Here is a 22,966-nt window from a genome sequence, read left to right on the forward strand (position 1 = left end):
GAAGTAGGTGCTAGGTAGTGAGTTACAGAGTACCCCTTTCAGAATTTCCCCTTACTGTTTATGAAGTACGGGAGATACTCAAGATTCAAATTATTGGTGTTAAATATTAACACCGTGTTTTTTTATTCTGAGTCAAAATCCATTGCTGTGTTTCTATTCTTGATGTCGTTCTAGGTGTTAGTTACATGCTTCTTTCTAAAAAATACTAAGACTCTAGTGTCTATATGTTAAGATATCTTTCTCAAACTTGGGCTTACTTTGCATTTTGTACTTAAGGGTAAGAAATATCTTTCGCTATCAGAATCATACCTTGAGTTATACATGTCAGTGTACAAAACCTAATTTTCAGTTATTTTGTTTCAAGGCGTAGTTCTGTTAGTACTCTTGCCTTTAAATGGTGCTTCCAACAATCTTGATTTGGTTTTCTGGTTTGGGGGTTTTGTTCCTTTTCTTGCTCTTACAAGCTTAAGAAGAAGGAAACAGTCCATATGCAAGCACTTGCAGAAGAATGGAAGAAAAGAGATAGAGAGAGAGAAGCATTAGTGAAGAAAAAGGTAAGGAAATTCATACATATACTTGCTAAAGATCTCATTATAAATCTCATATCACTGTAAAAATTTGACAAAATATTTCATGATTCTAACATGGAACAAAGGGTCTGTGATTAGTCTTCACATCTACTGGTATACATGCATCTAGTCTACAACGGTGCAGAAAATTAAAAGTAGCCCCTAATCATAGAATACTTGTTAGCAATCCTTTAGGTTAGCTTACTTTCTTTGGGGGCTTTTTTAACTTCAACTGCTTTTCATTTGCATAGTCAAAAACTACTTCTACAGCCCCACTGTTCATGGTAACCTGTTAGCCTTTATTGCATTAGGAAAAAAAGGCTCTCCACTGCGATTTCTTCATTAAGAGCTGTAGATTTGTTTTACATGTAAATTTACAAACAAATATTGTCAATGTTTTATACCACAGCAAGAGTAAATTTTTTTGCCTGCCTAAACCAGTTTTCATTGCAAGAAAAAACTGCCTTTTTTGTTCTTTTAGGTAGCAGAGTATACTGTTTTGGAAGAAAAACTTCAGAAAACTCTGAGAGATCTAGATAAACGAGAACGGCAGCTTTTTAGTGCTGAATCAGAGGTAAAAGTGTTTGGTCATTTTAAACAGTGCAATTGCACGAGCTATTTCTATAGGGGGTGTTGAATTTTCGCATAGAGACAATTGTGACCCGTGTATAAGAACTGAAGTAGCTGCATTGATATTGATACAGAGGAGCTCTAAAAAATTAAGCCAAGTGTTGTTACAACTCCACATTTTTATTGAAATGGAAATTGAATGATCTCTTAAATGGCTTACTACATTTACAGAACCTTTAAGTTTTCTATTTTTAACAGTATTGGTGTCATGGAGACATTATATAACATTATTATATCTCCATTTTAAATTTGGTATGGTCAACTGAACATTGTACATGTATGCAAGAGTGCTTTACTTAAAAAAGTAGTCGCTAGATTAACCATTGCAATAGGAGAAGGTGACAAGGAGAGCTGGGAGAAATTGCAGTTGTCCAGGTTTTGTTATCCAGCAATTTGATAAGAGTTCCAGTCTTACTTTTTTCATAGTGACAGGGCCAAAGATGTGGGAGAAACCAGTAGCTACCACTGTTTCTAGATCTCACTGAGCACCCTCAAGATGAGAAAATGGTGTGGGAGACCTCAGGGAAGCTAGTAGTATGAAAAGAGAAAGAAGGAAAATAAATTGCCTATTTTTGTACTTTATGACAAACTCAAAATTATATAGGTGAACAGCTGTGGTGACTTAGCTGACCAACAAACTCACATTCCACTTGTAGCTGAGATTAATCTTGTTATCCTAACAATCCCTCCTGTGCTTGTGAACAAAGCTAAGAAAGCTCCCAGCACAGGGACTGGCTGGTTGAGTCTGCATCCTGTCCTGTACTCAGGCTGTCTATACCCCTCATGTTGTAGTTTATGCTGTAAATAATGCCTGACTTTACTTCTAGCATCTATGCAAAAGAAATGGTGTTGTTTGGCAAACATTTCAGTCTGAGTAAAAGTATTTTGAATCTCATACATGTTTGTCTCAAAACTTGCTCTCAAATTAGTGAGATTCTGACCTGAGTGTATAGAAATAATGAAAGCTGGTAGTTTCCAAAAAATCTTGACAAAACTATGTAAGGTTCATTTAGCAATTACTTAGTTTGAGAAATGGGCTGTTCGGAGAGGTTTCTATTCAGCTAGCAGTTATCTGGGCTGGTAAAATCTTTCTACAAAGTTCAAACATGTCAAGGACTGTTTTCATGTTTAGCTCAATTAGAAATTCTCTCAGTATACTCAGTTTGGAAAGTGTGATGCTACTGACCTAAAGGCCTCTTGGCTGTAGCTGTGGCTTCACTGTTTCTGCAGTGAAGGGGTATAATTAGCTTTTTTCGTTTGTAGTTGAAAGGCAGATATAAAATTTGCCTGTAGCAAGCCCACGTAGAAAGTACAGTAGAGAGATAGATATATAGCTCCTTTTTTACTATAGTCAAGCAAGAGTATATTTGTAGCCCAGATACCTGCAAATCACTGTCATTTGTTAAACTGAAAGCCAATTAAAAATATATAGCAAACATATAGATAACAATGGAATTTCTATTGTTTAATTTATAAAGTGGATAACAATTTTTTTCTGTCATGAGTAGTAGTAACAGTTGTAAGAAAGGCTCTTAAAGCTATTGCACCTATGGATTAATATAAATGTCTCACTTCTAAGCTGCAAAGAGTAAAGAAGGAGGTGCAAGCAGAGCATGAACGAAATCTGCAGGAGCTACAGGATTCTGTACGGCGAGCCAGAGAAGAATGTTTGCACCAGGTTGAGCTAGAAAGGTCAAAAATGAAACAGTTGGAAGAAGACAAGCTTCGCTTACAGCAGCAGGTAAGTACACTTAGATTTTCTGCCTCAACATTTTTTACTTAAGGAAGCATTTTTGAAATAAGTATACTAAGTTGAGCAATAGTTTTGAGGCAAGCGTGTTCTGGCAACTTTGTCATTAAACATTTTATCTCCCTTGTTTGGTGAGCTACATGCTGGGATCACTCTGTCAGTCTTGGTCAGTAGTAGGGCCGGTGGCTATAATTTTTTTCCAACACTGAAAATCAAACAGCTATTACAAGTGCATGTTACATGTAGAACCTGATGAGCAGTATACATTTCAGTGACTTAACAAATTACTAGCACTTTAACATCTAGGAAAACACCTAAGCAGCTTGACTATGCAGTTTGTTTTATTCTTGCATTGCAGAAGAGTTATTTCTTCTATCTTAATAGGGGCAGAATGGGGGGAGAATTTTATTGTTAATGATCTTCTGAAAGTAGCATTTCATTAAACCAAGAAAATTAGACTACATTCTGTGGTCCTGTAAGTTAGCTTTTGCACTAACAATAAGGTTAGTCTAGCTATTTTTCTTGACTGTTAAAGCATACTGTAAAATTTCAAGTTAATACTAGCTTTTTTGAGCAGTTACAATATTAGATACTCAATTTGTTAAGTAAGTGAAATCTTAGTAATATGTAAGTTTTTTTTTCAAAGTGCTTATTTTATGTAGATGGATTACTTGCTTTGGTGCTTTTCATTTGTGATACGTGATAGTGATAATGCCACCATAGCTTTGACTAGTTGAACTGTATCAGTCAAATGCGTATTTTTGTATGAAGAGTTGTGCTGAGATTTTGTGGGTTTTTTAGTTTAATATTAAACACTGATATTAACCTACTTATTTTTATGTCAGCATGTTAACCACAGTACAGTGAACTCTTTAAATATAGCAAATATAAAAAAGCTGCTAATCATCACTATTATAGCGAACACTCCTTGAACTGAGATTGCAGAACACAATTCTCTTCAAACTGCTAAGTGCATCACTTCTCTGCATCGTAGATGTGTTGTTGGCAGCTACCAATGCTGTATCAGTCCAGACAAGATAACCAATGGTTCTTCAGGCTCAAGTGGCCAAATTTCCCCATCTAGGAGTTACTTCCATTTTCATTGTTTTGAGTCCCACTGACTTTTAGTTAGATTGCAATAGTATCACAATGACTTTCTTTTCTGTTCAGAACAGACATACTGTATCAGACCAGAGATCCAGTTAGCTCAGCATTCTGTTGCAGCAGTGGATGGATTTAAAGGGCAAGAAAATATGAAATGGGACAATGAGAAAATACAGTTTTGGTGTATCCAACAAAACCATCAAAAGTTACATGTACCCTCAGCCACAGGCAGCATTTCATATTTATGACTCCATTGGTGAAAGTATTCTTCATGAATTCATCTGATCCTTTTTAAAAAGTATTTCTATTTTTAGCATCACAACTTCCTGTGGCAGTGAGTTCTAAAATGTGTTGTATATTTTAAAACTTCTTTTTGTTCATTTTAAGCTTGTTGCTTAATAATTATGAGGAGGCCTTTAGTGCCTGTACTACCTACATACCGTTCCTAGTTGCTTAGGTGTCTGTCATACTGTGTCTTCCGAACATGGCTATGTTTTGTCTTGCTTTGTATGAAGGCCATTCCTTCAAGGTGATCATCCCTGCTGTCTTTCTTTGTGCTGTTCCTGTTATTTTGAGTCTCATGGTTCAGTGTGAGGTGGTTGTTGGAGTATTGCACATAAGACAAGCATTTTTCTTTGCTTTACTGGGGGTGGGATGGGTTTCTGGTTTTTTGCTTTGGAGTCTCACTGTAGGATGGTTCCCTTTGTAAAGTGTATGAGCAGAAAGTTTCTGTTGCCATTAGTTTTGATGAGTCTTTCTTCTTACCTTCCCTGGGTGTGGGGTTTTTGTTTTGTTTTGTTTAACAAGGAATGTTCTACAGCAAATCATAATTGTTCTAAACAATAGGCTTTGCCTTACTCCTTACCTTTAAGGAGATGTGTCAATACACAATTTTCACATTTGTATTGTAGAGTTCTCTAAATGCGTAACTTTGTTGGGAGGTAAGCCCCACTATATTCCAGAGAATGTCCTTGAAGCATCCATCTTGAAGAACATCACTTTTACTTCCTGAATAAGGAGGTTGTGCTTTGTGATTCATGCAGCTCCCTAACAGTTCACAACCTGAACCTGAAATTCAATATTTGAAAGTGTTTTCAGAACCAAACAAGAAATTAAACATTATTATAGAAGCTCTAGGGAGAGCTGGCATTTCTCATTGCTGAAGTTGGTTAGTTACTGCCTTTGTCATCGGCATCATGTCTGTATGTCTGCTTTAAAAAGAAATCGGTAAAAATAGGATTGTCATAAACGGTATCCATTATCTTTTGTCAAAGTTGGCTATTGTGGTTATATGTGATAAGTAACTGCAGTGAACTATGCTTTTGCATGGCTCCTTAGGAAGCATCTTTACTTTCTTACATAAATTCCATAAAAATAATAGGTGCAGAGAGTGAAACTTTGGAAGAAAAATAGATGTGACCCAGTTGGGACATTCAAAGAACTAAAATATTGATGTACCAGTAGAAGCTGTAGGCTTTGAAACACAAATGTATTCTCTTAACCATTTTCATCAGTGTTCTAAACTGTTGGATAAATCTCATGAAAATAGTTGCATTAACTAGTTGACATAAATAAGAGTGCAGCATTTGGGATCCTATTCTGTGAAGGAATGCATCACTTGTATCAGGTGTGTATAAGGTATTTATAGTTGAATAATAAGTAACAAAAGAAGAACATAAGTTAATTTTAGAAAACAAAATTCTTAATATTTTATATGTTGTAATAAAAAACTGTTAAATGTTTGACACTACACAATCATTTTGCTACAAAGAATTTATTGGCATAATTTCTCAAATTACCCATTTTAAGATGAAAAGCAAAGTTTCTTTATAAAATCTTTGTGAAACTGGAAGTACGCAGTGAGGGCAGGGGTATGTAGAGTTAAGTCATTAGTCACTGAGGTCTTTCTACTTTAGCCTTTCTTCTAAATCATTTGGCTATACAAAGTACTAGTTATTTCCTCTTCCAGACATTCCTAAACAAGTTATGCTGGTGGAATTGAGTAAGTAATAAAACTTCATATAGTAGATAACACTGTTGGCTTTCTTTAAAATATGTGTATAAATCTTAATAGTTTTGTTTTCTGTATTTCTTTTGCAAGTCTTTTTAGAAATGTGGACAGCAAAGTTTATAAATCTTGAGTTTCCATATATGAGGACAGACTTGTTTTTTCTCTCCAGTACGGAGCAAAGATCCTCTTTAAAACTCTTCCTATTAAAACATTGCTGTATGCCATCGTCAAGAAATGATTAATTATGAATGTGTAGCTTTCAGTGTCTGTTTTATATCGGGTAATTGACACTAAGATGTTTGTTCCAGGGACTAAGGAGTAACTTGAGTTCTGTAACCTAATTCTTTGTCGGTGAGTGTATTTTTCTGCTAACATGCATTATTTTTTGATCTCTTTCATGTAGCTTTATGAAGCAGAAAATAAACACAAAATTTTGGAGAAGGAGTTCCACCAATACAAAGAACAGCAAAGTAGCAAACCAGAAATCCAGCTACAATCAGAAATAAATCTTCTTACTTTAGAAAAGGTACCTTGGATTTTTTTCTAGTCTTTAAAAACTGTCACAATGGTCCACTTACTGATAAGGGACACGTGGAATAATCTTGCATGATAAACTGGGTAATTTGTCCATTCTGTTCTATTTTTTCAGACGGTTCCCTCAGACTTTAAGTATTTAGACACAAATAAGGCCAGTAGTTGCCTTATATCTGTAGAGGAAGCAGTAGTGTTAGAGGATAAGGCAGGAAAAACCCTGACCTATATATTTAAATCGCTACCATTATGATTTAAGCTAGGGAGGCTGAGCATTCAGTTTATCAAACTAAATAAAGATGAAGATTTTCTTATGAGGATTAATCCAGAGTGGTATTCCATCATGTGCATTGTTTGTTTTTTTTAAAGTAAGTCAGAAAAGACTGTGTTATTCTCAGAGGGATGGAATCACTGTCATAAGTTGATTTCTTAGAAACCATGCATGCCTTCAGCAGAGGATATTTTTCTTAATTAAAACCACAGTTACAGGCATTTTATACTCAAATTATTGTGAGGTTTGAGTTAAACTGTTAACTGAATAAGCTGAAAAAATGGACCAGGCTTCTTGGCACAAAATGTACACAGTTATATGGCCAGTCTGCTTGTTACTGTGTGTTTGAATAACTTCTAATGCCAGCTAATTATTCAAAATATGTTTCTGTCTATAAATAAAACCTTTATTTAAAATATTTCTAGATTTCTTATTTTTGTTACTTTTAAAAAATCAGTGCTTTAAGATCTTCGCATATTCAGTGGTACCTAATTTTTGTCTGTTTGAAAGAAAATACGCCTCATAGCTGTTAATTAAAAATGTTTGGGTTTTGAGGTTACTGTACTCAGTGTGCTTCATAACTGTTTGCCTTTTAATTTTTTTTCATTGAAAGCAATGAATTTTTTGGGTGTATAACTTTTTTAAAGATTGATTTAGATAAGATCAAAGATTCACACTCAATATGTAGATTTTAAAGAATGGTTTGAACAGATGTCTATTTCAGAGAAAAGAATGTAGTACATATCTTCAATCAGCTGCAGGAAAGAAAAAAAACTACACACCTTTTAAAAGCAAGATTTATCTATCAATGTTTCTATTAAATTAGTGTCTATAATCTTACTTTAGAAAAAAAAGGCAGGGGTTGCTAATTTGAGAATCTTAAATTTAAACGTTATGTCAGCAGATTTAGTGCTAGAAACCAATCCTTCTGTATAGACAGCTATCCAATAAAAATAAGGCTATATTTTAAACAAGAAAATGTTCATGTGCCATAATATTTATGTTATATTGTATAACAGCTTTAGATGATGTTGTATGTTACACTACATAAACACTTTTCTTAAACCAGACCCTTTGTATATATACATCTTTCAGTGATTGTTACTGCTGTTATTGCTTCAGCTGATATGATTTTAATTGCTTTTAGGCTGAACTTGAAAGAAAGTTAGAATCAGCTACCAAGTCAAAGCTCCACTACAAACAACAATGGACAAGAGCTTTGAAAGAACTTGCAAGGTTAAAACAGGTATGCAGGTTTTCTTTTGTCATATGAGACAGCCAAGTTAACGCAGTGTTGGAAGCTACTTACAATTACTGTTAAATACTGGCAATTTTCATTTTATTAGTGTTTGCCTTTGCCAAATTTAAGCTGAGCTATACATTTTACAAAAATGAGTACAGCAAAACTCATTTTAATTTGACACTGAACTCAGGAAAGACCAAGGCTCAGATCTGCAAAAAAGATTGGTGTAATGAAAAGCAGGCATGATACAAAAAATGGAAGTTTTGTTAATTTCATCCCCGATAAAGCTCAGGCAGCACTTCCAGAGAAAATGTTTTGTTTCTGTCCCAACCATCTTGGTTGGTTAGTCCTAACTGTTCTCTGTTTTAACTGTAAAATGAATGAAGAGTAAAGGTGAGAAACAAATCTTAGCTTTTCAAAATAACTGTTTAAGGTTTGCTGAATGTTGTAAAGTAAGCTTGCAGAAAATTTAAATGGGAAGTGAAACTTCAATCTGCTTTTGGAAATCCTAATCTTATACTAATGTGGTATGCCTTTACTGCTGTGTTTTAACAGAGCCTGTGTGTGTATAGTCATATGTATATGACTTGAAAATACTCTGTTCAAACTTAACAGGAGTAGCAGCTTCATCCTCACTGAATCCATATGCCTCTGTGCTTTTTGTCATTGCCTGTCTCATGAATTACAGTAAACATTAGCTAAGCAGTATACTTAAGAATGGCAAGCATCTTCATTAGCCTTGACAAACAAATTAGTAAATCATTAATCCATGTTGTTGAACAAACGTTGACACAGATAAAACTTCAGATTTCCAAGTTTAGTGAAAGGTTTTTATTACCTGTATTTACACCTACTTCCTGCTTTAGGAAAAGGGTTTTTTTTGAGGATTATAGTTCCTACCTCATTCCTACTGCTAGAGTATTAAGTTTTGGGAGAGTAAGAAGCTATGTCCACCCTCTCCTAATTGATAATTACCTTTCTTACTCTGTATTTTTCTTTGAAGAAAGTGAATGTACTATATAATCACTATTAATAATAAAACCCTCATCTTTATTTGCTGTCTTCAAATTGGTTCTCTTTTGCCTAGTGGTAAAAGGAGTGATGAATCCTCATCTCCAACTTCTGAAACATCTATGCTTGACAAGATGATAGAGGAAAGAATATAAATCTTACCTCTCTGATTAATAATTATTCAGGAGCCATTGAATGTCCAGGCTGTTTTTTCTTACTGCTATATTTAAAAATTCCTGTAGAATAAAACAGAAGAATTTTGCTTGCCAGATCAACACTAGTGTATATCACTGTCAAGTTTTTATTTTAGATTTCATTACCATAGACCTGATGATCTGAATTTAGTAATATATGTGGATGGTTTCAGCTGACCCTCTTGCTGAAAGTCTGAACCATAAAATAAGTTGGCAAGTACATGAATTATGCTACCTAAAACTTCTACTACAGAACAAACCCTTTCAAAGTAGTTTCTTGTGTTTTTTATACTCATGTGCTTCATCTTGTGCTTTAGTCTATTGATAAAGGATTTAAGTGACTTTAAAAAGCCAAATAAAAGTTGAAGCAGAGCTGATCAAAAACCATTTACTGTGTTTTAAATATAAATTTGGAAACTGTTGCTTCAGGAATTCTAGATTTGCTTTAGTTCAGATGATTTGTGCAATTGTGCATAGTTTGACCAATTTCTTGTTTAAATTGGATTAGTACCATGTTAATTTTGCATTGCCTCTGGTGAATAGCCACAGGGCTGTAATCTTTGCCAGTAATTTGTCACACCAAAGCTCTCTAGAGAACTATACAAAACATTTGTGTAGTGAGGATTAGACGCTGAAAGCCATATCTTAGATTGTTAATAAATGTTAATGACAAAACCCAGCTGGTAAGTCTTGGAAATGAGATCTAATGCTTTGTGCCCATTGCCAAAAAATGTTTAAACAGAGATTTCCATTACTCAAAGGTGACCTAGTACAGTCAATTTGTGAATTAAAGCGTAATCTACAGGCTAAGCATTTAGTAAAATGTTCTTCTGATTTGCAACCATAAAAGTCAATGTTTCCTTAATTAAAAAATTTCTTTTTACTTTGGAACAAGTTCTTAGCACACATCTGTGATGGTTTTCTTGTTTTGCAGAATGAGATATGTAGTATATAATTAAAGTATGGGACTGTTAATAGAAAATGTTTTAAACTTCTCAATATCTAGGATTTTGAAAAAGATCTAAAGTACATGAGGACATGTATACATCGTGCTTACCTGTGCTTAACAAAATACAGAAGTTGAATTTAAACACAGTTTGTAAAGGTGATTGAAAATAGACTTCACCACTTCTTCCCTCTTTGTTACTCAGTGCAGGTCTGTATTAATGCTTCATTCACTGTGCCTGGTTTAGCCTTAGGAAGACAAAAGTGTCGGTAAGTTAGCTACTTATCTATGCACCCAGGTAGATTTTATCACCTCCAGAGGTTTCAAAAACTGTCTCTCAGAGTTTTCTAACTGGGAAATCTTAGTGCTATGCAAATGAGACCTCCATGGTCTTTACGTATGTGAACATTATTTCTGAGAGCAATCAAACCATTTAGACAGAATTGCATATGTGCTTATAGGTACCTTGGATGCTAAATTCAGTATTTGTTTGGGTGCAAGAAACAATGTATCAACAAAAATCAAAGCTGGCAGAAGTGTCACTTCCAGCAGTTGATAATCTCTGTTACAATCTAGAAAGTCAAAACCTCAAAATGTACATGCATCAATTATTCAATGTTCTGGGAGAAATATTTAAGTCTTTTAATGTGTTTGTGCCCTACAGATCTGTTTAAAACAACATGGACTGTATTGGCTGGCTGACATTTACTCATGTCTTGCCCAGTGTCTCGCTTATCCACTCAGTAATTAACTTGATTAATTCGTAAGTAATTTAGCCCAGGAGAGGATGTAAATATTTTTTTTTGAAAAAACACAAAACACAACCCATCTGCCCTCCCAAACAAAAAAAAAAAACCCACAACCAAGAATGCTGCAAAACAAAACAAAAAACCAGTTGGAGGTCTACATCTTGGTTAAAAACTGTGTCTTGAAACCATCCAGGCCCTCCTACTGACTTGTCAGCTCTGGGTTATTTTCAGAAAACTTTACTTGAGTTCCTTAGCTTCAATTGTAAGTTTTTCCCACAGACTTGCATGGTATGTGTGAGTGGGAGAGTGAATAGTGGCTGCTATTTAGCCATTGTTTAGTCTAGTGTATGTATGTTTACATCTTCCTTTTGGATTTATAGGCAGCTATGGCAAAATAAAGATTGTGCTTCTTTGATTGAGAGCCTCTTAACTAGAGCACCTGGTGGCATACAGGGATTCTTTTATGATCTGATTATAATTGAAGTTTTGAGAGTGTTTTATTTTTGAGAGTGGTTAATTTTTATTTAACGCTGATACTCCTGTAGTACCGTAGGTTTCAAAATGTCATTGAAGTTCCCACCATGCAAGCTCCTAAAACAGTATTCCATGTCTCAAACACTATGTTAGAGATGCAAACTAATGAAGAAAAGTAATAATACATTGAAGCAAATGATCTGATAACTAGTATATGGCTTTGTTTGGATTGGATTTGTTTTGTTTATGGGGGTTTAAGAGAAGGATGGCAAAATATCAAATTAATAAGATAAAACAATATTGATAAGTTTTACAGAGAGGGGTGGGAGGAAAGAAAATAAGCAAAAGAAATAGTGACTAGCAGTGCTGGGAAAGTAGTGAAGGTACATGGGCCAACTAGGAGGATATTGCAAAAATTTTCAGAGTAATTTTTTATGATACTCTTGGTTTATCTGTACCTGCTGCACTGTGGGATAGTGGCTGATAGTAAGTAGGTGGTGATGCAAGAGTGAAGTTTCTGTGTTCTGAGTTTCTAGAGGGTCTTATCTTCTACCCACAAAGTTGCCTTAAGGCCAGCAGCTGATGGTTTCAGTGTTCCCTTACCTAAAATTTAAAAATGCAATATTCTAAAAATAATATATTTAAAATTCTAGAAGTTCTTACTGAGGCTTAAAACAGCATGACTGGCTACAATAAGCAGTTGAGAATAGACCTGAAATGTTCCTTATTTCATGATATATCAAAGGAGCATATTCTCTCTAGAAATGTAAAGTATATCAGAAAGTCTTGACCGAGAATTTTAAGCGTGTGACTATATATAAACTTGTGAGCACTGAAGTATACTTTTTAAGTATACACAGAATAAAATGAACATGTAACAAGTGGGTTTAGAAATGCTGGACTTTGCCTTACTGGTACTGTAAATGTGCAGAAATGTTTTATTAAAAAATCTTTTTTCATTTTCAAAGATGTCACAGTAAATTCTGCTACATTTCAAGTACTACTGTGCAATAGATTTTGGTTCCTTCTCTGGTTTTAAAAAATAAAAAGTGCTTATTGCCCAATGGGTTGTTAAACTGTGATTAGAAAAAAATGGACTTAATACCTGAATGTCTCTGTTAGTGGCACCAGTTTCATCACTCTGAAGAAGAAATCCATCCTTTTCACTCATACTAACAAAAGACAGTCTTTTTATGGTCTCTCAACATATCATAACAAAACTGTATATAAATTAATTCAAAATCAGCATGTCTCACTTCTTATCAAACTGTTTTAAATTCTTTGCCATCTTCTTGTATTGATGGATTATTAGGAAATGGGTTTCTGTTGCTCTGCTATGAAGAGTTTAAATAGAGCAAATTTCTGTTATGCATCCTACCAATTGTTCTGACAGACTTTTAAAGTAGTCAAAGTCTGTTGTTCAGAAAAACATTTGAAAATCACAGAGCATGAAGTGTGTAACTGAGATTGCAGACAGCATCCACCAGAAAAGAATGTGCAAAATCCCTTCTCACTTGCTTTCATGTCTTTTTTCCAAGTTGGACTGTCTTAAACTGAATGCTAGGGAACTCTTGCCTCATAAAATGTTGATTTTTGTTTTTCAATTAATACTACTGTGCTTAAATGTAATTACTGAGGGGCATGGCATGTTACAGAAATTCTTTAATTTTAGTTGCGTAACAACGAAAGTAATCTTATCTGTTCCCTTACACCTCCCAAGTAAGGAAATGCCAAATATTTGTTATGTTTACACCACAACTGTATTAGTAATCAAATTAAATTTCTAATCAGGTTTATCTGAAAGGACATCCTATCCAATGCTAACTTGGAGTCAAAATGTACTAATATGATTTTTTCTCTTCTATGAAGAAAAGAACTTAGCACTTGTCATGGTTTAACCCTGGCCGGCAACCAGTATTCAAACTTAATTCCCTACAAATGTAGGGACATTATCCTGAGCAATGAGCATGCTCGCTAGTGACAGATTTTTTTCCAGAGAAAAACCTCAAAAGGAATAGGAACTGAACAAAGGATTCTTCAGGAATTCTTTCCTACATCTCTTTGGCTTTTGCATCATTCTCTTTTGTCCTTTTCTTGGTTTTATTAAACCTCACTATAAAGGTGTTTCTGGATTGAAAAAAAAAAATCCGAAACTAGTTCAGTGAGGGCATAGAGGACCAAGGTATTAAATGAAATGCCTTCTGATCAATAGGAAAGCATTAGGAATATTCGGTCTTCTTCCTGGTCTGAGTTTCAGGCTTTATTCTATTAACGTTCAGTATATGTATTTCTTCTAATGTATGCTATTTCTCTGAGTTTAAAATGCCTTTTTTGTTATCAGATTGCCACTGTGAGCATGTTGCTGAACAACAGAAACTCTGCTTTCCTGCCTCAAATAGTAAAATATGAACTTATCATGAAACTTGTAGTCCCATGTGCTGTTTATGGCCGGCACACAGGTCTTTCCTCTGAAGCTGCAGCTGTGTGAACACTCAAACTCTTTCCTTATAGATTGGAGTAATACACTCCACAAACTGAAGGACTGGATTAGACTACTTCTATTCAGTGTAGTCACAGCTATTTGATGATTTATGTGTATTACATGTCGCATTATAATGTTTCACTAGTAGGCAGGGGTGTAATTTGCTGCTGGTGTGTTACAGTCTTGCTGTGCTAGTAATAAGTGCTACTCTGTTTTGCTTTAGTTTTCAGGTGAAGTTTGTCCAACATGCCTTCAAAAAATTTTCTCATAGAATTACTGAAATACAGATTTGAACATTAGTATCCTAGTTTCCCATGATAGCCATAGTTTAAAATGGAACAATTAGAGCATGAAACTGAACTGCAGAGCAAAAACATATTATTATTTTTCCAATATTAATCCTTTCATCACTCTGCAACAATGCACTGGACTGAAGCTAATCATAATTTACAAATCAGCATATGTAGAAAGGCTAGAAAAGCAGATAATGGCAATTAGAAGTCCTCTGTTCTGTAAAAGATTTAATTTTTTCATCATCTGAGGAAGATGTCAGCCTCATCCTGCATGGTAATGAGGTATCTTTCCTACAGATTGAGGCAGCTTGCTTGTAAATAGCATTCTTACATAGCTTATTGTGTGGCCACAGACTCTTACAACTGTTAGATAATGTCAACAGGAAGACCAGGTTGTACTAGACAAATTAATTCTGAAAACAGAACTTGGAAATGCAGGGCGTACTGCACGTACTACAGGGATATGTATAGCAAATTTGTTTAGACTTGTCTAATCAGGAAAAGTAGCTAGTCACCAGACTGAATTACTGGATTCTTTACCTATAGGGAAGTAGAAATTTCTAGATTTGTTCTACATGTGCAGGGCAGCAACTCCTCTCCTGCGACTAAATAGAAGACTACAAAGGAGACAGTATACTCAAAATTGTAGGTCTCATGTTTGCCTTTAAGGTATTAGTATCAACTTTCTGAAAAAGAGCAATATTCTAATTTGCTTCATTTTGAAAAGGATTTAACTTAGGAGACTGAATGGGAGCACCAAAAATACTGGTGGTCTTGAAAAGATGTAAATGTTAGCTTGTCTTCATACTTCCAGATTTTGGGTAATTGATCAGATCTGCTGTTCACTTTTTCACTTGTACTATAACTTGTAGTATAAGTTGTACTGGTTTTATACCAAGCTATCTGAGGCTAGATCATGCTCAGCATTTCATCTTACTACTGCATTTAGCAAACAACTCAGGCTAAGTACAACTAGCAATATAGTTAATATAATTCCATTTCTCCTTGTAGCCTGTTGTATATTTGAAATCTGGCTTTCTCTGGATGTTGTTGCCTATTCAGCTGTTGGGAAACCAGAGAATACCATTGTGATATGCACTGGGACTTCATAAAGAAAAAAGAAAATCGTCCTGTCTTTTCTTTATTATGTACTTCAACAGTAATGCTTGATCTGCAGCGTTAAAATACAAAGGTCTATCTTAATTCAAAACATTCTGTGATTAAGAAGCTCTTAATGCATTTGGTGTATTGCGTGATGAATCTCATTGTTTTAGTAACTTGGATCATGTCTGTAGTTATAATTTACCAAACTAGGTAAATTAAACTTTCAGCCAAAACTTTTCATTGGCTAGGAAAAAAAAAAACCAAACTAGCTAACTGATGTGTAATATCAATCTAGCCCCATACAGAGGCCAGCAGAAGGTGCACAAGATCTAGAAACCTGGCTTGGGTATCTTCGAATATCCTCCAGGTACCCTCAGTCAATTAGTTAAGTATATCATGAGCCAGCGGTTGCATTCAGGTGGTTGTGTTTAACAGACATCAGTATTCTTAATTTGTTTCCTTTTCAAGCTATTTCATATTTTTGTCCCCACAATATATCACTTTTTCACATCCACTTTTTCCCCACTGAGTAATTTTGTATTGGCAGCAAACTGTTTATTCCAGAATGACTCCCTTGTTTATAAATATATCAAAAGAGTAGATTCTTGTAGAGTCCACTGTTACCTTCTTGCTGTTGTGGAATTGATCAGTTTCTGTCCTTTCTCTGATACTCTAAACCCTGAGTAATCTGAGAGGTCCTTCTCTGTGACAGTTTAGTTTTGTGTTTGGTTGTAGGTGGTTTCTTTGGTATGATGTTTTGGTGGATTTTTTGAAGAATAATTGGAAGTGTGACTTTTCTACAAAAGCTGGCTTCATTCTTCCTGGTGTACCCATACATCCTGTTAGTTTTGGGTTTAGTTATGGTTTTAACCAGTTTAGCCACTGTGGAAGTAAGTCCTGCTGGTAGTTCCTGGATGTTTCAAAGGTGTCTACTTTAAAGAAAGAATAAAATAAAAAAGGGGGAAACAGTTATTCCTGTGGTGTCAGCACTGATGTTAGTGACTGATTACAATTGCAGTTAGTCTTGCAATTTTGTGTTTGAGTTTTGCTAGAACTTTTGAAAACTCTTCGATAAATATCAGCTGGCTGCAGAGACTTGTTAATATTTCCTACATGTATTTGTAGATTTCTGTTCTAAAACCTATTCTGCTTCAGTCTGAGACTGTTCTTTAAACCTGTCCCCTGTAATGACATGATGCCTCTCACATGGACATGTCCTTCTGCAATGAATGTTGATTGTGGAAGGAAGGACTATGGCCTTACATTCTTCAAGTGCCTTTTTTATGCTTCAATCCTGTATCAGCTGTATGCTCTTTGGCAGGATTCCTGCTTTGGGTTTTATTGTTAGTATGTATCGCTTTAAAAAATTGTTCTTCAGGCTTTTAACTCACTGCAGTTATAACATTTAATATGCCTGGCTAGTATATTGGATTTAGTATAAAAAATTAAGTATTTTGGGGTTATGTACATGCTATAACTTCTTGTCAAGTACTTTGCTGTTGCATTACCTGTTCACATTAACAATTGGGGTCTTTGTTTATACCAATTTCTTGTGAAATTCCAGTTTTCTTATCCCTTCTTGATCAACAACAGGGAGTGCTTAAAATCTGGAACTGAGATTCAGGGAGATGCTTGACTACATCCTTCCAGATATATATTAGGTTGACTATATAATGAGCATGGTCACACATATCAAACAGTTATCTTTTTTTAATTCCTATAATAAATATAAAACCTATTGTATTAACAATCAAATACTTCAGGTGAAAGCAATGTCAAAATTACAAAGGTAACCTTGCACTTTACAATATGTCTGGATCCAGGATGGCTGTGTAAACTCCTGCCTTATTTTTTTAACTTTAGGAAGAAATGTTATTTGATATCAAGTCTTCAGTCGCATTCAGAGTCAAAGACCAACTGTATTCAGTTAGTGTGTAAGGTCATATTAAAAATGACTGGGAGGAAAACAAGTGGACAAAGGATGACGCTTCTCATTAAGATACTTTAAATTCACAAAGTGGTAGTGGACTCAAACATTAGTTTTATTACAGTGTCTGGTTAGAACTTTAAAGCTTTACTTTGTTCTATTTTCTTTAAAGTGGATAGATTAATTGGATTAAATCCACAGAATAAGTTACCTAAAGTTTCGCATAGAACTAGACAAATGTAAAAGGAAACCTCACCAGAGTTTTGTTTTCAAGGCTTTTTTAACTACAAATTGCAAGTTCTAAAAGTAGTTATTGAAGCTTTGACACTAGGCACTGTGGGGCTGATGATGGAAGTTTCCTTCAGATACTTAGCATTTTTATGGGGTTTCTCTCTTAAAAAAAAAAATCATTTAAAATACTGTGTAGCAAAGGAATAAATCTCAGTATCTTGAGCAGTTCCACAGGTGTAAGTTTTATGTTTACCAGCTTAAGCCAGAGTTTGTGAAAGTGTTTGCAACATTTTCACCATTTTATTAATGGGAAGATACCTGTGACTGGGCTTCAGCTGATGCAGCCTGGGCAGGTTTACTGCAACTATCATAGTGACTGGTCTTACTGCATTATGGATAACAACAGCGAAGACATTCTGTTCAACGCCTGCATTTCCAGTACTGCTGGAGACTTCATTGTCATTACTTCATTCCTGACATTTTGTTCATGTCACTATAACTTTTACATGTAATCATGTAGTCAACTGAGTTATGTCTTTACCTGTTCCCACATTAGCGTGAACAAGATAATGCAATGGCTCACCTTAAAAAACAGCAACAAGAGCTGGAGCACATGAGGTTACGCTATCTGGCAGCAGAAGAAAAAGAGCTGGGGAAAACAGACCGACAAGAGCTGGAGGATATCAGAAATGAACTTAACAGGTATAAACCACTTGTAAGATTTCTCTCTCCACCCCTGCCCCACCCCTTTCTTGCTGTCTGCCTCAAAATAGGAGAAAGTTCCATTAAATCAAGATTATAATTAGGCGTCACTCCAGTGAAGGAGTGCAGTTTAGTGTCTCTTAGGTAAAGATTGCACACTTTCAAAAGCAGCTGTACTGAAGTATAGAAAATCTGTGTTTAAGGCCACTGTAGCCGTTTTTTCTGTTAGTCATTATACAGCGCCAGGCTTTTTTCTATTTTAAACCTTCACTTCTAAGGATTACATGCCTTTCTTAATGCAGCAGTTCTGTTCATATTTTGAATCCACTAAAATTTTAAATTTGCCTAATGTTGTCCTCCAAAAACTGTCTGTCATAGGTTGTGTGTTGAACCCTTTTGAGTACTGTTTGTGTTACCAAAATAGCCTTGGTGGCAAGTGTTATAGTTGCATATGCATACAGAAAAGGTTTAATTTAAGTATTATTTAATTTAAGTATTAATACTTAATTATATTTATACTTAATTGAGTATTAATACTTAATTAATAATTTAACTATTATACTAATTTCTTTTACTTACAGTGTTTTTTCCATAGAGAGAAGATAATTTATTACTTTTTCTGGATTTCTTTATTTTACTGAGTACTTCAGTAGATAAATAACTTGAAGACTTAGTGTGAAAATAATTAGAGTGGGTTTTAATATGGCTCATCCTCTGACTCTTTCCATTTTATCAACATCAGGCTAAAGCAACAAGAAGAGGAAAAGCAATTTCAAGATGTTAAGGATAATTCTGGTGGTAGAGTGGATGCCCTTCATTCTACAAAATTAAATGAGAACATGGATGATTATCTCTCTCGTCTGATAGAAGAAAGGGATACCCTTTTGAGAACAGGGGTATATAATCATGAAGACCATATTGTAAGTGAACTTGATCGTCAAATCAGAGAAGCTATTGCAAAAAGGAACATCACTAGATAAAAGCCTGCAAAAAGTTAAGAGCCAAAATTTGAACAGTGATATTTATAAACCTGTACTAGTTTACAAAATATGTAAGGTCATGCTTAATTTTGCACACCGTTAGCTCTTTTTGAAGTCAGTGTAAATGTCTGCAATGTGAAGTTGTGCACAGTTGCAGGTTTTACGGGTACAGTGGCTGTTTTTTATATGTTTTTATACTCATTTGTAGATACAGATATGTAAATGTATTTATCTTGTGTACTTTCTTCTGAAAGGTTTTCTACCTCTTTTTGCATCACCCTGTCTAGGTTTATTTGTAATTTTTTTACTCATTCATTATAATGTCTTTCAGTTTTTAAAAAGATGTCTTCAGATATACTAGGGAAAAGTGACATCGGCTGTTTTCCCTGACAGAACTCTTAGTTCTGAACCAAAGTGCAACACCAACCAAATACCACTTCTTTACTGAATCATAAGGTAATCAATTTTTGTTTCTCCAACTGTAGCTAACATAACTAAGTTCTGCAGTAAATAGGAGACAAGAATTTTGTGTGTGAAACTCTCCAACCTTATGAAACTAAAATCAATTATTAAGTAACTAGCCTGATTGTACAGGATGAAGATCCCTTTGTTGCCCTAGCAGTTTTGCACATAGGCCTATAAGGTTGAACCCAGGAGTGTAAAGACCTAGTTCAGAAGCATACATGCATTCTTACATCCATCCCTAATAAGGAAAGCACTAATTCAGAGTGTATACACTTTAAATTCAGAACACACAAAACCCAAGAGCTTTTCTAAGTAAAGATTATGTCCTTAATCAAGACCTAATTACTTTGCAGTTACTTAATGTATTTTGTAAGCATGTTATCTCATTACCACTTAAATTTTATGTAAGTTTGTTTGATTGTGAAGGTATGAACATGGCATAGTCTCAAGGTGTTAAATGCCAGAAGAGAAATCCACTAGAAATGTTAAGTTTGTGCATATTTACAGTTGAAAAAGTTTTGGTTTCCAGCCTTCATTCCATTTCTGTAATTTTAAAATCATTTTTGTGGATCTAGCTATTAACATTACCTTAAAACACTGTTCTTTCAATAGGCATGTTTTCTGTCCTGTAGGCACAAATGTTTCTCTATTTGAATGTCAAATACTAAAAACATCTTAAGATTTGTTACTTCTAGAATGAACAAATACCAATGCAAAAATTCCTTTATTTTTATTTTTGCATAAAATCAGTGAACTTTCGTAGACATGGCTGTATACATGTGACCTTCCTGTTTTGTATGGAATTAATTAGAAAATCTTGGGGTTTTTTATATTTTTTCTGGCTTTGCTTCTATGTACATTGTTTTCCTCCTCCTTTCCATGGGCATATCTCCTGTTAAATAAACTTTGTTTAGACTCCTCAGTAACATTTTAAACAAGCTGTATAAACATAGAGATCATTTTCTGTGAAGAATTAAAACTTATCAATACCAGACTTTGTAAGAAATGCTTTTGTAATACTTTGCACACTCTACTGTATTTTTCAAATTAGTGTTGTTAAAGAGATCCCTCTGCACTAGCAAATAACACCTTCATAAATCCAATACAAATCCATGAAGAGTAATTTTACAAGGTGGGTTTTTTGTTTTTGCATCATGGATTTATCATATCACCGATGCAAGATCATATGCAATTATTGTAAATAAATCAGGGAGCTTCTATCTTGACAGGAAGACACTCATGCTGTTTTTCTTCTAATGCTTGCTTGCCAGAAGTGTAACTTCTTCTTCAAACGCTGGAGGGTGCCTTAGACTTAGAGATCACAAAGACTGAGTTTTCATAACTGGTGATTTTTTTTTTTTTTTTTGAACTAGCGTTCTGTGACTTTTCAGGTGTGTCTTTAATAAAATTCAAGTTTTGAGTATTAAGGACTTTGTGTTTATTTTTAATGTATGTATTTGAACAAAAAAGTTGTTATTTCTGGTAATATGACAGTCTTCAGTGCTTGAATCCATAAAATTGACAAGTTCACTTTCAAAGTTAATTTCATTTTTCAATTTCTAATTGAGTCTCTTCCATGGTTTTTAAAGAAAATAACAGTCATCTTGCTGTGGGGCTTAAAAAGAAACTACTTGGGTGAGGTTTTTCTAATAAATCAACTATTGAGTAAAAAGGTATATTTAAACAGTTACAGCCTTGATAATTTAAGCTATGTGGGTCCATTTTGTCCTTTGTTTAGAAGGTAAGAAGCATGAATTTTGTGTTTATTAAAAAAAATACTGTTGCTTTTTTGTTCCGTTGTATAGTCATTGCTTCCTAGTGTTCATTGTTTGTATTCAAATGAGAAAATTAATCATACTTTAAGCTTAATGTTTCACTTTCGTTTTTTCCAGCAGTTTATGCACTTCAGTCTGAAGTACTCTAGAAATAAAGTCTGTAGTTGTAGTAGATACCCAGAGCAGAGATGAGCTTATCTTTTTAAAAAAATATTTTTATGTTGGGTTCCATTTTCCTTTTTATTGCCTCAAAACCATTTTAAAGCTTATAGCTATTCAGTGGAAAGACCAAATACCATTTTTAATCAAAAATCTCATAAAACTTGTATTCTAATCTCTTTTCATGGCAAAAGAAATGCCATTTGAAACAGACGCATGAGATAACAAGCTTATTTTAATTTACCCAGCATAAAAACTCTTGGAAACGAAACCTGTGTTTACAGGTTCAGTCCTGTTCCCATATGCCTTAGAGTGGGAAGATAAGCAACAGCTAGACCCTCCTGGCATTCTGGCAAACTCCTGCTATTGATTATAGTGTACCCAGATTTCACTAGGAAAATTGATGGAATTATTTCAGAACAAGTACTCTTACCAATGTTTCTGTGAACTCCAATGCCAATGAAAATTAGTAAATGAGAGGCAGGGGGTGCTGGTGGGGGCTGTTCTATGTCAGTGCCAAATCAGTTCCAGCTTTCATCTGCCTTCTGATTCAGGCCCAGAACTTGCAGTTGGCTTTGGATAAGGAAACTTTGATTATATCCTGTATTTGTCCAATTCTGTCTTTTCAAAGGCACTTAGCCCATCTGCAGACAAGGTTAGAAACACTTTTTTTCTGATAATCTTCAGGCACAGGATCCCCTCCTGCCTGTATGTGCTAATTATTCTTACTGTGATGGGAGTTGCTGTTATCAATCTTTCTTACCAAAGAGTTGCCTCGAATTATTTAGTACAGGTTTAAAAGTAAAGCAGCAAATCAGGATGTAGTATGTTTATGCGTCCTGATACGGAGCGTTAGCTAAGATTTTTGAGAACAGTTACAAAGAAATTGATCTTTTCCTCTGTTAATTGTTAGAATGTTTATCAGGAAAACTGTTTCTAAAATCTGATTTACTTTAGTGGAATGCATTATCATAAAAGACAAATCATTTTAAAAATAAGATTACACTGTTTTGCTTTGAATCTGGAATATTAGTACATAGTTAATGTTATTGATCTTTCCACTATACTGTTTTTTGAGGTGAAGCTATAACCACTGTTTCTATAATATTTTAGCAGTTATCCAACCCTTTTAACAGTAATACACTTTCAAAATTGCTGTTGCAGTAAAGAAGCAATGTTATGTCTGGCACTGAACTTTCAAGCATTCAATCTATAGTTTTCATTCACTGCAGTTTAAATACTTCTCCCTTCCCTCCACAGAGATAAACCTTAATACACAACTAAAGATGGAAGTCCTTTATCATATCTCCTAAGTGCTACTGAAGTATTTATACCACTTATTACATATTTACACAATTATTTATT

The 22,966-nt window shown here is 34.6% G+C and overlaps 1 protein-coding gene across 2 annotated transcripts in view; it reads left to right on the forward strand.

Annotated features, from left to right (window-relative positions):
* Positions 1–21,090, forward strand: part of CEP120 (centrosomal protein 120) — a 51,956-nt gene extending 30,866 nt beyond the window's left edge. For both annotated transcript variants that reach the window (XM_080372650.1, XM_080372649.1), the window contains exons 15-21: positions 465–554; positions 1,051–1,143; positions 2,779–2,940; positions 6,468–6,590; positions 8,014–8,112; positions 18,077–18,222; positions 18,965–21,090. In XM_080372650.1, coding sequence (XP_080228776.1) covers positions 465–554; positions 1,051–1,143; positions 2,779–2,940; positions 6,468–6,590; positions 8,014–8,112; positions 18,077–18,222; positions 18,965–19,202 — 951 coding nt within the window. In that variant the 3' untranslated portion in view covers positions 19,203–21,090. The remainder of the gene's footprint in view (positions 1–464; positions 555–1,050; positions 1,144–2,778; positions 2,941–6,467; positions 6,591–8,013; positions 8,113–18,076; positions 18,223–18,964) is intronic.
* Positions 21,091–22,966: the final 1,876 nt, after the last annotated feature.

Source organism: Falco punctatus (genome assembly GCF_963210335.1).
Source record: "Falco punctatus genome assembly, chromosome: Z".
NCBI classification, from domain to species: Eukaryota; Metazoa; Chordata; class Aves; order Falconiformes; family Falconidae; genus Falco; species Falco punctatus.